Below are 13,143 nucleotides of genomic sequence, written 5' to 3'. Positions count from 1 at the left end.
CCAAATTTATGGGACAGGTTCTGACCTAATAAGACTAATATCTTGAATATTGTATTTTCTTCACAGGACTGTTCCTTATCTGCACTTGGAAGTTCATTTATGTCTGACCTTAGAATGGATACAAAACTGTCTTGACAAGAAACTATCATAAATTTCAAATAACAGTTGCTCTCTTACAATAGACAAGTATATTATCTTTTTAGTCAAATGGCCACTCTTCATTACTATATGCTGCAGTGAAAAGGTTAAGTTTTCCCAAACCATGGCAGCAGCTCTCAACTTAAAAAAAAAAAAAAGAAAAAAAAAAGTGACCACTCTACTAACTGATGAATCATGATAAATGTGCAGAGCAACATTCAGCACTGTTATTGCTTTATGACAGGATTGCTCAATTCATAGCCCTCCAGGCCCAGGCTTAGATGATTTTTCAGCCTTGCACATCCTTGGATTCTGTGTGTAGCTTTTTGAGCCCAATCAGATGCAAAAAATTCCCAGAGAACCGGGTGTGTAGTCGAGGTCCAGAATCGAAGAACCTTGTTTTACAAGAACTACATGTCAATTATAGTAAGCGTGACAGTATTTTGGACACATTTAAATTAATATGCGCTAAAATTATGCCATTCAAAGTTGGTCATTTTCCATGACCCTGTAGCAACACGTCCCTTTCATTTAGCAATTTACAGTTGTTCAGACTGAATTCATGGAGTTGTCCCACTACGAGGAAAAGTTGCAATCACTGGAAAAAAAAATTCACTGGGAAAACTGCATTTGACAATGAAAAGATTCCCTTAAACAATCTCCAAATCCCAACCTTCAGAAAATAAACATTTCTGTGTTTTTACCCCATCCCTAGCTAATGCATTACAACAAATCCACATGGTAAAGATAATTTCGGATTCACTATTAATTCTCAGAATGACACTGAATGAAATTACTTAAAAAGTGCATTTTTTGTTAAAACCTCATTATCTTATTCATTTACTTAAAAAACGCAGCAGCAATGTGATAATTGTCAACTACATAGTCATCTTGCAGTGTAATTATTTTTAACGTTACGTGGCTAAAAACTGCATCTCAAGCCACAATGTTAAGAAAAGAGGAAGAAAGTGTGGGAATATGACTGGCTCCTTTCCTCATTCAGCATGGAGCAAATCAAGTATTTGTTACATCACTGTAATAAAAGCCACCAAGCATTACTTATCATTCTACATATTAACAAAGGGGGGTTAACAAAGGGGGGGGATAATAACCCTCAAGGCTTACACGCATAAAAACAGCTTAGCTCGAAGAGGTCGGCATCATGCAAGCCTCTCCCATTTACCTTAAAACAAAAAGCAACATTTTGAACGCTACAGTTATGTTACCTGCCAGGGATTTACTGCTTAACTGAGGGAAACAATTAACCCTATGCTTGTTCTTACAGGATACCTGATCAACTTCTTAGAGCTAATGGGAGGGAAAAAAAAAAAAAAAATCGCTATCAGCTGACACATACACGTGTATATATGTTAGCTGAAAAGTGATTAAAAGCAGTACCTACTGCCTAAAGAGTTGAGTAGTAAAGAATGATGACTAAAGGCTCTTTTATAAAGAAATTAAAAGCATCTAGTGCTTTTATTTTTGACTTGCAGCCACCATTTTTTTTGTTTTATAACAAGTCTTCTACAGATCAATAATTGTATAAATATATACGTGTGCAAGTACTCAAATGTCAGGCAAGCAACTGCCTGCCGACCTGCCTGAGTGAGTCTAAGTCGTGTGAATGTATGCGCGCATGTTAGGGTATAGCTATGGTCTAAGGGTTGGAAAGAATTAGTCCTTAAATTTGTCGCCATAGACCTCCTGCCCTCCCACCCACGGCGACAGTAATTTCCGCACTACACTTCACATGGAGTTGGACTATCTATGCAAGCCCCCTCCCCCCTTGCTTAGTCCCTGACTTAATTAGTTTACTCTTAAATCTGCGGCGTCTTGATAATCCAGAGGTTGGTTACTGCCCCCCCCACTCCTCCCCTAACCCCCCCTCCCATTCCATTCCCTTCCTCCCTCCCTCACAGAGACACGAGGTGTGGGGCTGTGTGTGTGTGTGTGTCTGGACACACGGCCAGGCTCTCCCCTCTTCTCCCCTTCCCACAATCAGGGCAGTGCAATTACAGACATGGAGTTCCCCCTGTAACCCTCCCAGAGACAGACCTACAAGTCAAAACCAAAAGAGAAGACATTTTAGTGGAGTATTCACATTTTTTAATAAAACGATTGTGTCTCTAAACCCTGAACCTTAATTGTACTGTTTGAGTTTTCCATGGTAACTTTCCTTCTTAATGGCTGAAGTTGTTGTAGCGCAACAACTACAGCATTCTACATTCAGTTGAAAATTCATTTAAAAACACACTTCAATTCAACACAATACCTATTCATAAATGGCCAAACAAATTGGCCCTGCTCTTAAACTGGATTAAATTTAGGATACCATTACAGAACTACGTACATGACAGGCGTGCCCTCTGTCAGCCCAGGGGAGCTCTAAACGCCATAGCAGGCAGAGAGCCGCTCCTTCAAAAGTGGGGGGAACTGCTCTGAGAACTGCTGCCAGTTCTCCTCTCCTACCTGATCCTTAAAGCCATGGAGGATCTGTAGGAAGTAAAAAGAGTCAGACAACGAACATCTCAATGGCCCAATTCGATCATCCTACCCCTCTCCCATGCTTACCTTGTAGAACATGTCCCTCAGATCATCCTTCGGACTGACCCAGGACGCAACAGCATCACAGAAGAAAATGAAATCCTGAAACACAAAAGGACATTAACATAACCGGGCTAAACGTCCATATACTGTCTTAATCTAGAGAATTTACAGAAAATATTTGACCATCAGGACCACCAGTGTATAGATGACATATTGTGCTAGAATGCATAAGAGGAAGCACAAGCAGCTATTTTATTACACCTATAATTTCTACAGCTAGGACTTCATAAATGATATCAAGAGTGACACCATCTCACCTGCACAACGCCACCTGGATTCACACCTATCATCACACAGATTCCCCGGAAAGCAGAATCCTTCTCCTCATTATCCCGGATGTTCCTCAGTGATGTACACCTGAGATTAACAACGTTTCAGATGTCAGTTTCGCAACAAATACAGAAGGCAGCACTTGACTATCTTGGGAAGAAAATACAGCAAATGATTTCACTTATAAATGTTGCTCACCAAGGTCTAATAAACTGCTGCAGGACAGGAGCCACTTCCTGCGGGCACACATACCCCAGCCGGCCGATTGTGATTGCTGTTTCAGAAGAAGCAGGAGGGATTTGTTGGTCAATGGCCAAAAGACACAAAACTTATAACTGAGCCTAAAATACAGCCGCACAATCTCAGATCACAGATTTCCACATGGATTTCAGATTTCGAATGTCTGATTGTTTGCAATCATCACTTTTGTGGCCACAGCACAGTACAACCTGGCATGTTTGGTCGGTTTTCTTACCAGTGTTCTCCAGCAGGGTTTTGGGTGTGTTGGGTCGGTTGATGATCTCCACCAGGTTGTTGAGGACCAGCCCCACGTACGGCTGCATCTCTGCCCCTGCAGTTGAAAAACAGAGGCAGGAGCACAATCAGACCGGCTGGAGCACAAGCTTTTAATCTTTTCATCATTTATGAGTGTGGAGTCAGAACTCACCCATCTGCATGGAGATTTCCCCGATGGCCCAAGTCGCATTGTTGCACACAGAAATGAATTCAGGGTTCAGATTGTGACCCAGGATGGGCATGAACTCCACTGAAGTGACAGGAAACATTCATTATTATTATTATGAATACTAACAATATAATTTGACTGGTCCCATTCAGTACAAAACCATGACACACTCACCAATGCAGGGCTTGACGTGAGGGAAGCAGGCTTTAGTAAGATCCCCCAGCAGAGCAAATGAACTCTGCCTGACTTCAGGCATGGTGTCCTACACCAGAGAGAAGACGCACACATAAACACATATATACACACAAACACACACGCACGGCAGTAGACAGGACAACACTGCTCCCAACCCAAAAACAGGGAGTGCAAAGACACACACGGATCCACAGAGGGGTGTAAACATTAAACAGATTTCACCTACAGTCTCAACCCAATTCCCAGGACATTAAAAATAGGCCAACCAGTGTGTGTGTGTGTTAAATACCTGCATGCACTGGAACAGCAGTGTCATGATGTTGCTCCTGGCAACCAGCTGCTCCACGTGGCCCCCGAGGCCCTCAGCCAAACCACTGAGCAGGTCCAGGGCCACAATCATGAAGTCCTTATCAGGAGCCTCATACTGGTCTGGCTGCTGGTTGTACATCTGAAAAAGACAAACCAGTGGCTCACACTTGATGAAACATTATTTGCAGAAATAGCTGAGCCATATGCTGAAAAACGTATTTTCGGTTGTATCTGGACCGCAAACAGCATTAACTGTATAGATGGACAAACCAAATGCATACAGATGTACGTGTCAGTGATCTCACCATGGCCTGGGCGAGGGTCTTCTGCACCAATGTAACACATCGCTGGTAAACAGGCTCGCAATATGGCAGGAACCCACTTTGCAGAGCAGTGGCTACTGAAGACAAACACTAAAGAGAGAAGGAGGAGGGAAGGAAAAAAAAAAAAAGAAAAGTGAAACAACAGTCAAGCTGTGGGGAGAAAAACGTGGTGCATTCCAGTGCCTCACCAAACTCAACATCCACAATGACCAGAGTTCTGCCATTTAGCTATCCAAACTTTAAACACTAACTTCCGATACGGTTTTCACCCCCAATGTACTAAATCCCCATAGGATCCATTGTTAAGATTTAATGAAAAAATTTTATTTTCAACTTCAGAGGCAACTGGAACTGAAACTGGTTTTACTACAAACATCTCACCTCCAGAAGAGGGAATAGGTCTTTGTCCTCATCTTTCAATTCATTCCACTTCTGAATAAGGGGGGGCATCAACTTCTGGATGTACTCCTAAAATAAGAGAGAGAGAGAGAGAGAGGCTTACCTGAAATGTACAAGCAGACCCACAAGAATGACACCAAACACATTTCAGACAACATTTAAGGTCACAGAATTGTGCTGACCGATTGGTTGAGGTGATGGCCCACAGAGTCAGCCAGCGTGCCGATGGCGTCGTAGAGAATGAGCAGGTTCTTGTGCTGGTACTTCCCAAACGCAAACACCAGCGTATCCAGAATGAAGCTGAGATATGGCACCAGCTCTGTACAGGCTTCTTCTTCCAGAGTAGCAAATGCACTGAGATTGAGGGAGAGATTTATTTAGCTAAAATACAAAGTACAAACAAAATGGTTCTTCACTACAGTTTTAAAAATCTGTACCAACAGTATCAAAATTTTCTCTAGAACACACACCTGCAGGCGGCCTCCTGCACTCTCTTGTTGCCATCCAGGATACGTTTGAGCAGCTCAGTCATGAGGGGCTTGAGGTAGGAATCGGGCGGCTGGCTGACCACCCAGTGTGCGTAGCGGCTCAGCGTCCAGCAGGCGATGGAGCGCACCAGTGCCTTCTTATCACACAAACACTGGATGAGGTGGGGAATGAGCTCTGGCAGGTACGGGACCATACCCTGCATACAACCTGGGAAAGGTGACAGGACAAGAGGTCATGGTAAAGTATGGGCTTCACAATCTTCAGACTAGAACTGTAAATCTCAGGCTGACCCTACAGGTCATGTTCGGGCAAAATGGATAATTTTGGTCTGGTAGAATATGAGTGGGCAGCAAACTTCCAGTGTACAGTACCAAACCTTTCCATAGTATTCGCTGCTTGTAAATTAGTTTTAGTGACTGGTAAAGTGTTTTGCATGTTTTATTAGATGAACATTTTTAATAAAATAGTAATTTGATTTGCAGTTCTCGACCACCGTTGTCAGATTATTTGTTTTAATTATCTTAAGACAGATGCAAAAAAAACAGATGCTGAGAAGAAATTAGATCGGCTCATTTTTCCTTTCCCTCTTAGTCTACAGCTGAGGAAAAAAAAGCTGTACTTGTTGAATCAGGTCGGATTCTAACTTTTAAGGCCAGATCACAGCTCTAATTTAGACCTCTGGATCAGACAGTATGAATACTTAAAACCATCACTAGCAGTCTGGTTTCAATTTGTGCATCATTTCCAGAGGGACAGAGTTTGAGTCAGGGGTCTAGGCCATCCTGTCAGGTTTGGCTTCACTAATTCTATTACCGTGCATGGAAAGTCTAATGACCTGCAAAGAGTGGTATGCGAAACTTTTTCTATCAAACCCACACACAAGACATGCACTGTGGGCGAGCACTGAAACATTTTGCTTTAGCAAACTGACCAGAAATTATTTTAGATTAGTAAGGGAACTAGACAGTGTGTAAATACACATAAAAAATACAAGTCACCTGCTCAGACAGCAGTTTTCAGACAATGTGCTTTCATGAAATATACGGGTACATAGAACCCAATTAGCACATATCCTATTCCATGTCAGATCCACACCGAAAATATGATGCACACAACAATTATATTCAGTTGAAGGTGTAGAAATAGATTTTGAACAAAGAGAGAGATACCCTCAGCAATAGCCCCCAGCACCAGGATTCCAGACTCTTTGATGACCCAATCAGGGTGGAAGAGGAGGCCCTTGAGCAGTGGCAGCAGGTGTGGCAGCAAGTCGTCCCTAAACACATTCGCCAACACGTCCAGTGCAGCTGCAGAACACTTCCCTGAAGAGAGAGAACAAGCAGCACTTACAAACATGCCGACTTCTTTAAATACAATAAACAAAAACACACACGGTCAGGGGGTTGTGCGCTTACTTAAATTCCAGTCAGAGAGTGTGTCGTCGTCATCCTCCTCCTCGTCAATGTCCTCCCCCTCCTCTCCTTCGCCACCTTCATGCTGCAGAGTGACCGTACGTGACTTGTGGAAACGTGGCTTAATGTCCTGCTCGCTGTCTGGCACTGCCTCATCTTCCTCCACATCACCCTGAGAGGAAGAAAGACAAACAGACACAATCAGTAAAACGTGCGCTTCAAACGTTGCTTTTAAATTGTAACTTAAAAGGGATACGTATTGGCAATGAGAGGAACAGTGTCTTATAGTCTTATTATATTCACTCATATAGATATATTTCCACCAAAATAAACGTTCCTGCGATTAAGACTAAGATGAGAAGTAGTCCAGTGGTCAGCCAGGTCAGACAGTATGAATACAAGAAACATCACAGAAGTCTCATGTAGGAAGATATCATCACACCTGCAACCCCACTGGCACAATAAGGGGGGGGAAGAGAATGGGACAAACCTTTAGCAAGATGATGTCAATCTCAGAATACTTCATACCATTCACTAGGATGGGGATGAGCCTGAGGATGGGGAGAAAACAGGCATTGTATAATCCCACTTGTTGCAAAAAAGACCCTCCATTGATTGTAATGCACTAAGGGTGTTGCATGGTGGGTGCCCAGTAGAAGGCAAAAGGTGGTACTTACTGCACCAGGTGTCCAGACAGAACCTCTTTACAGATGGGCTGCTCCGCCAAAGTGAGCCAGAACTCACAGGCTTCCAGAGCCACGTTCTCATCTGGGTCCTGAGTGCGCTGTAGCATGTACTGAACACACAGAAGCAGTGTTGGTTGGTAACAGGAACACAGAAAACACAGTCAAGTGTTGTGATTGGCCATTTGTCAGCCAGACCTGGATGATGCTGTGCATGTGGGGGATGAGCCGGTCGATCCGGACCTCCAGGAGCATGACCAGAGCCCGACACACATTCTTCCTCACCTCACAGTCTTCATCAGCAGCCAGTGCAAACAAACTCTGCCAGACAGGAGGAGGGAGAGGGGAAAGTTTCATGGTGAACTTGGTATGACTCAAAAAAGGTCAGCAGAGCAGACACAAAAGATTTGGGGGTCAGACAGTATGAATACTTAAACAATCAAAGAATATCAAGAGTGGAGAGAGCCTCCTCCCCCAAATAAACCAGATGAGTCACAATGCAGGTTCCTGGGAGTGTGTGAACACACCTCTATAAAAGTGTCAATGTTGTCCATGAGGGCTTGTGCTCTGCTTATGATGAACTGGTTCACACAGGCAATGGCATGAGATCTACAGAGGAAAGGAAACAGAAAAGACAGGGGAAATTATTAAGATGTGCTATTAATAAGAGTATATTTGGGTGAACTCCATGAGTGCCTTGCAATAATTTATTTTGTACAGTCACTTGACTTAGCATTTAAAACATAAACAAATAAATAAAACTATCCCAGAGTAACAAAACAGGTCCGAGGGTAAACACAGCAATATAGGTATTACCCGGCAATATGAACTAAACTGAACTATACAAAATCCATGTACATGGACAATGTATAAGCAGATATAGGTTCCCCAAAGACACGTTTCAGTCACATCTACAGCAATGACCCACCTGATCTTTGGGCTGCAGTGCTTGAAGAACTGAAGGAATTTGGGAATCATGATGTTGAGGGGCCGGTTGAGAGCGTCACTGTCCAGAAGTTCTGAGGAGTCTTCACAGATCTTCTGCAAAGCTCCAAATGAACCCTGAGATTTCACAGAAAACAACAGGTTGAGTACAGATCAGCTGTGCATCATCTGAGCCAATGAGCAAAAAAAAAGAAAAAAAAAAAAAAAAAAATCCACACAGATGCTTGCAGAAGGTGTGAAAGTTCCCACGTGACAGTCCAGTTACTATGGTGATACATGAGCCAATGCCACTCACGTCTGTGCACTTAACACACAGAGTTTGATTGCAAACCCACACCATGGAGGAATAGGAAAGAGAAAGAGAAAAGGAACATTAGATGGGGAGAAAAGAACCGGTGGGTGAAGCTGCTGACCTCGCAGGTGCTGTAATCCTCAGAGTTCAGCAGGTTGCAGAGCTGAGGCAAGAGCTCGGGCCATGTGTGCAGTTCACCTTTAGATGCTATTGTTGTGATGAGGATGCCTAAAATGGGGATAAAAGTGAGTCAGTAAGAAAGAATTGCAAAACACTGAACCTATAGCGCAAAACCCCTGTTGTTCATTAACCTTGTTGCATTAAAACAGAGAACTTCATATTGATCTATGGTTACGTGTGTGGTTAAAGCAACCATCTTAGAAGCAGAACTGCGCTCGACTGATAAAGTAATAGTTCCCCTTTCAAAACCAAACAAGGGCTCTGGATCAGACAGTATGAATACTAACACAATCACAAACAATCAGCACTCACTTTGTACATCATTTCCAGAGGAGAACAGAATTTTTGTGCGTCCGTAAAGGTGCACGAGGTGAAGCACAGCAGCTTTTTTCTTGAGAGACTCACCGATGGTGGCACGGATGAGGGGGGAGGGATCACCGATGTTGTTCAGACATTCCTGCTTGATGAAGTCGGCCACGGCCGCAGGGAAGTTCTGATAGTGAGCCTTCACGTTGTTCTTTAGAATCAGGCCGCTAAGAGAACGAGTGGGCTCATCTGAGCAGAGCGAGAAAAAAAAAAAAAAAAAAGTAAAGAGAGATCAACCGAGAGGTTTAGTGACCGTCTGCAAGATTGAAAGAACCAAATCATTTATTCAAATGTAGATGTGTGCAAGACATTTAATCACAAAGCAAGATTGTTCTTATGCTGCCCTTTAACCCTTAATCAAAAGTGTTGACACTCATTGTTGTCTAGAAGATTTACTGATAATCTCAAACATTAAATTAAAATCAGTTAAACCAATAATGTATATTTAAAATAAATCTTGCTAAAAGCAGACTTTCTTCCTCAAAAATAAAAAATGACATACCTTCACTTTTCAGTCTTGTGAGAACAAAGATGAGATAGTTGTTGAAATCAGGAAATTGGTTGAGCTGTTCGAGTTTCTGATTGGGGGGTTAAGGACTGATACACGGTGAAGAAAAATTAACTAAAAATATAAGGAGGGAAATTTTGGAGACACGGTCTAAATCGTAGCACATTTACAACATTTGGAAGCAAATTAAATAAATGGGAATCAGAGGTGTGCAATTACCTGTGTGTGTTGAGAATACTAAACAAATTGATGGCTTAATATATTACTGGTTTTAGGATAAGAATATATTTCCCCTGCTATTTTCTGAAACTGTCTACTTTTAATGTCCACTGGCCCCACACTGTCAGGGATAATATGCAGTAATTATAATCTCCGATCACAAATTTCACACCCTCCAGCAACCAAATACTCTTGCTGCAGGCACAAATGTCAAACTCATGGACCGCGAAATAATGTACTATTATAGCCCGCTGATAACACACAAACTACAGATTACATAATGCAGTGCGCAGTTTGCATGGCGCATTGGTGAAAATTTAGAGCGGCTTCACAACACATTTGCCTTTGACGTAAAAACTGCTTCTGTACAGATTCAGCTGCAGTTTAAAGATCGTGTTCTGCAAGGCAACTGAAGCACTGCATTATGGGATTTGTAGTTTGTGCGCCACCAGCACTTCATATCTCGAAGGCCATAATAGTAAATATATATAAAGTGATTTCAGTGGGACGTGAGTTTGACACCCCTGCTACAGCATTACCCAATGAATTCCCTGACAAATGCAGCAGCAATAATTCACAAACGACCAAAAATAATCCAGCATTTAAGATGGATGGGACACCAATTGATATTTGGGCAATGATCATAAAATCAGTTTCTGTGCATAGACTACAGAATCACACGGCTGCATCACAAATCCTGTCCTCACTTTCCCGGCTCTGAATGTTAAACTTCTCCTATTATAAAAATTACATTTTGTGAGATTATTTAACCACTGCGCAAGCCTGCGCCGCTCAATCCTTAACACTGCTTCCTCTGTTGGCATTGGTAATATGTATAATAGGCTTTGGCCATTCTGCTTTGCCATTCAGAGTGAATCTGGAATGTCTCCCCTTATGTAGTCATAAGAGGAAAGGGTACCTCCCCTTTCTCATGCTTTCTCCGCCCAGCGAACCTCCCACCCCTTCATCATGCGAGAGTCTGAAGAACCCATGGGTTAATTAAATATTCTGGAAAAACATCCTCCTCATCTCCATATAAAACTACACACACAAATGTAGCATCCTGGGGAAATCGCATTGTGGGACAGGCTAAAAGTGGCTGTAATTCTGCACTACAACTGAATTTTGGAAATAGACTTCAGATACAGTATTAGGGGACAACTAAGATGTATATAAAAGCAAAATAAATAAATTTCATAATAGGGGACCACTAAGGGTCTGGATAAGTGTCAGCATGTGTAGATGAGCAGAGTCTACGCATTTTGCGAATAGCACTTGTGTTAGAGAGAATATTCTATGAGTCAGCACACAATGTCCCTTGTCATGTTTTTGTGTTGTGTGTTATTTCATGTCTTTTTGCACACTGTAAATCTCCAAAGCTTCGCAATCTCCTCTCTCTGTGTACTTGTATATAGTGAGATGACAAAGTGGACCTGGACTTTGATTCACTAATCAACGCCGCCTACTTGTTCTCCCATGGGAGTTTAATAGGATACTTGTTGCACGGTCCTCTGTGTCGCTGTGTTCGGAGACTGGGAGTCTTTTAGGAGCTGCAGGACCTGCTGAAGCCCCTGTTCATCCGGCTGCCACTCCATCCTGTAAAAACAACTAGTTTCATCTCTCAAACAGGAAAAAAGTAAATTCTCATTGTAACATTCTACAACATGATAGAAATACATAATGATGTGCTTGGTAAGACTGAGCTTCATTTGTTAATTTCAGTAAGCTAATTGTGGGGGGAAAAAAAAAAAGAACTATCGCGATATGTTGACTACCGCGTGTCACACGGTGTTCCTCGGTAGCTTTCCAATGGCCACCAGCAGTGCCATTTACCGAACAAAAAGAAACATTGCCATGGATACGCTACAGCCAGCGTTAAGAATCGGACCGGGGGGAAACGAGGCCAGTGTCTGCTACACACCAGAAACAAAATCTCTGGGTGACCCGGCTTAACCGGTCTAATCCTCCCCACCCCCACCACGCCAGCCGGCCGACATCCACGGAGCGCCTTCCATCAGCGCAGCAGCCACATGAACACAAGCGCTAATAAAATATTACACTTAATGGCACTAAAGGAAACGAAACCCCCCCCTTAAAAGGCCGCACATGGCTCCCGCCCCGGCTTCCGCTCGAACATCCAGCTCGCAGGGTCACAGGGTTCGCGTCCTCCTCCCCTCATGCTAAGAGAAATTCCGGCGACGCTGCTAGCCGTTCCCAAAAGCCACACTCGGGAGACTCGCTCAAGCACCCCGGCCAATGCGTGCCCAAGTCTGCCCTCACACGAACCCAGCCGGCTAGCCTCGGGTGCTAGCCCGGACGCTCAAAAAAAAAAAAACATTAAACCTGTGGCGCGGATCCCAAACCAGGAAAATCCGCCCGGCAGCGGTCCCGACGCCCCGCGATAAACGCGATCTTCGCCAAACTTCCTCGACGGAAGAAGCCCGGTCGTGAGGACACGCCGGGCCGGACTTGGCCTGGCTTGAGTTTGCAGCCAGTTCACTTCACTTCTGAAACCTTCGATCAGAAATCGACGTTGCAAGGCAACTCCGCTCTTTTGCGCGACGGTCCGCCACAGACAGCGACTTCACTCTCTCTGCCCAAACCCACCGAACAAAAGGGAGAGGGTCGTTTTTGCGTTTTGCCTGATCCTGTGAAGTTAGTTAGCTAGCCAAATTAGCCCGCGCCACAGGCTAGTGCGGCACTCACGCTTTGATAGCCGATGCTAAGGCTAGCAGACAGCTACATGCCTCGGTAGCGTCAACAAGGCGCGGTTGCGAAATAAAACTCCCCCGACGGCTCGTGTGGAATCACCTTGCTGCTTCCTCTTGCCGTCAAACGCCACCAGTAGGAGTTAACGAGTAATATAGCGTGTGCGGCGAGAACAGACGTGTGGCGCCGCTCCAGCCCGCCGCTCGCGTCCACTCTCAGGTCCTTCTGCTGCGCTCTCGCATTAGCGCTCCGAAAAACGCGATGCGCCGCGCCGCCGGACCGCGTCGCTTTCCGTCCGACGGCGGCTCAGCCAATCAAACGCGGCGATACAGGATTCGCGACAACGAGCGTCGAACTCCGACCACAGCTCGTTTCCGATGTTACGTAGTCATTGCACTCTGTAAACCTCAAGTC

The 13,143-nt window shown here is 44.0% G+C and overlaps 1 protein-coding gene and 3 non-coding genes across 4 annotated transcripts; all 4 read right to left on the bottom strand.

Annotated features, from left to right (window-relative positions):
* Positions 1–2,052: 2,052 nt before the first annotated feature.
* tnpo2a (transportin 2a) lies at positions 2,053–12,967 on the bottom strand. The gene is made up of 25 exons (XM_028986995.1): positions 12,832–12,967; positions 11,517–11,616; positions 9,796–9,871; positions 9,333–9,482; positions 8,869–8,975; positions 8,439–8,572; positions 8,038–8,119; positions 7,709–7,831; positions 7,505–7,623; positions 7,318–7,378; positions 6,831–6,999; positions 6,585–6,737; positions 5,397–5,622; positions 5,109–5,280; positions 4,909–4,995; positions 4,510–4,617; positions 4,185–4,343; positions 3,875–3,962; positions 3,683–3,781; positions 3,491–3,586; positions 3,214–3,289; positions 3,003–3,102; positions 2,710–2,784; positions 2,489–2,631; positions 2,053–2,193 (listed from the first exon to the last, which is right to left on the bottom strand). The coding sequence occupies exons 2-24, from the start codon at positions 11,613–11,615 to the stop codon at positions 2,524–2,526; spliced, it is 2,667 nt and encodes an 888-aa protein (XP_028842828.1). The 5' UTR covers position 11,616; positions 12,832–12,967; the 3' UTR covers positions 2,053–2,193; positions 2,489–2,523.
* On the bottom strand, positions 6,094–6,163 carry LOC114795039 (small nucleolar RNA SNORD41). The gene has a single exon (XR_003750444.1). It is a non-coding gene; the product is annotated as a small nucleolar RNA SNORD41 (small nucleolar RNA).
* On the bottom strand, positions 7,205–7,273 carry LOC114795038 (small nucleolar RNA SNORD41). Its single transcript, XR_003750443.1, has one exon. It is a non-coding gene; the product is annotated as a small nucleolar RNA SNORD41 (small nucleolar RNA).
* Positions 9,189–9,257, bottom strand: LOC114795037 (small nucleolar RNA SNORD41). The gene has a single exon (XR_003750442.1). It is a non-coding gene; the product is annotated as a small nucleolar RNA SNORD41 (small nucleolar RNA).
* Positions 12,968–13,143: the final 176 nt, after the last annotated feature.

This window comes from Denticeps clupeoides, chromosome 7, assembly GCF_900700375.1.
Source record: "Denticeps clupeoides chromosome 7, fDenClu1.1, whole genome shotgun sequence".
NCBI lineage: Eukaryota > Metazoa > Chordata > Actinopteri > Clupeiformes > Denticipitidae > Denticeps > Denticeps clupeoides.
Note: the sequence above shows the minus strand (reverse complement) of the source record. Positions and strands in the feature narration are given on the sequence as shown.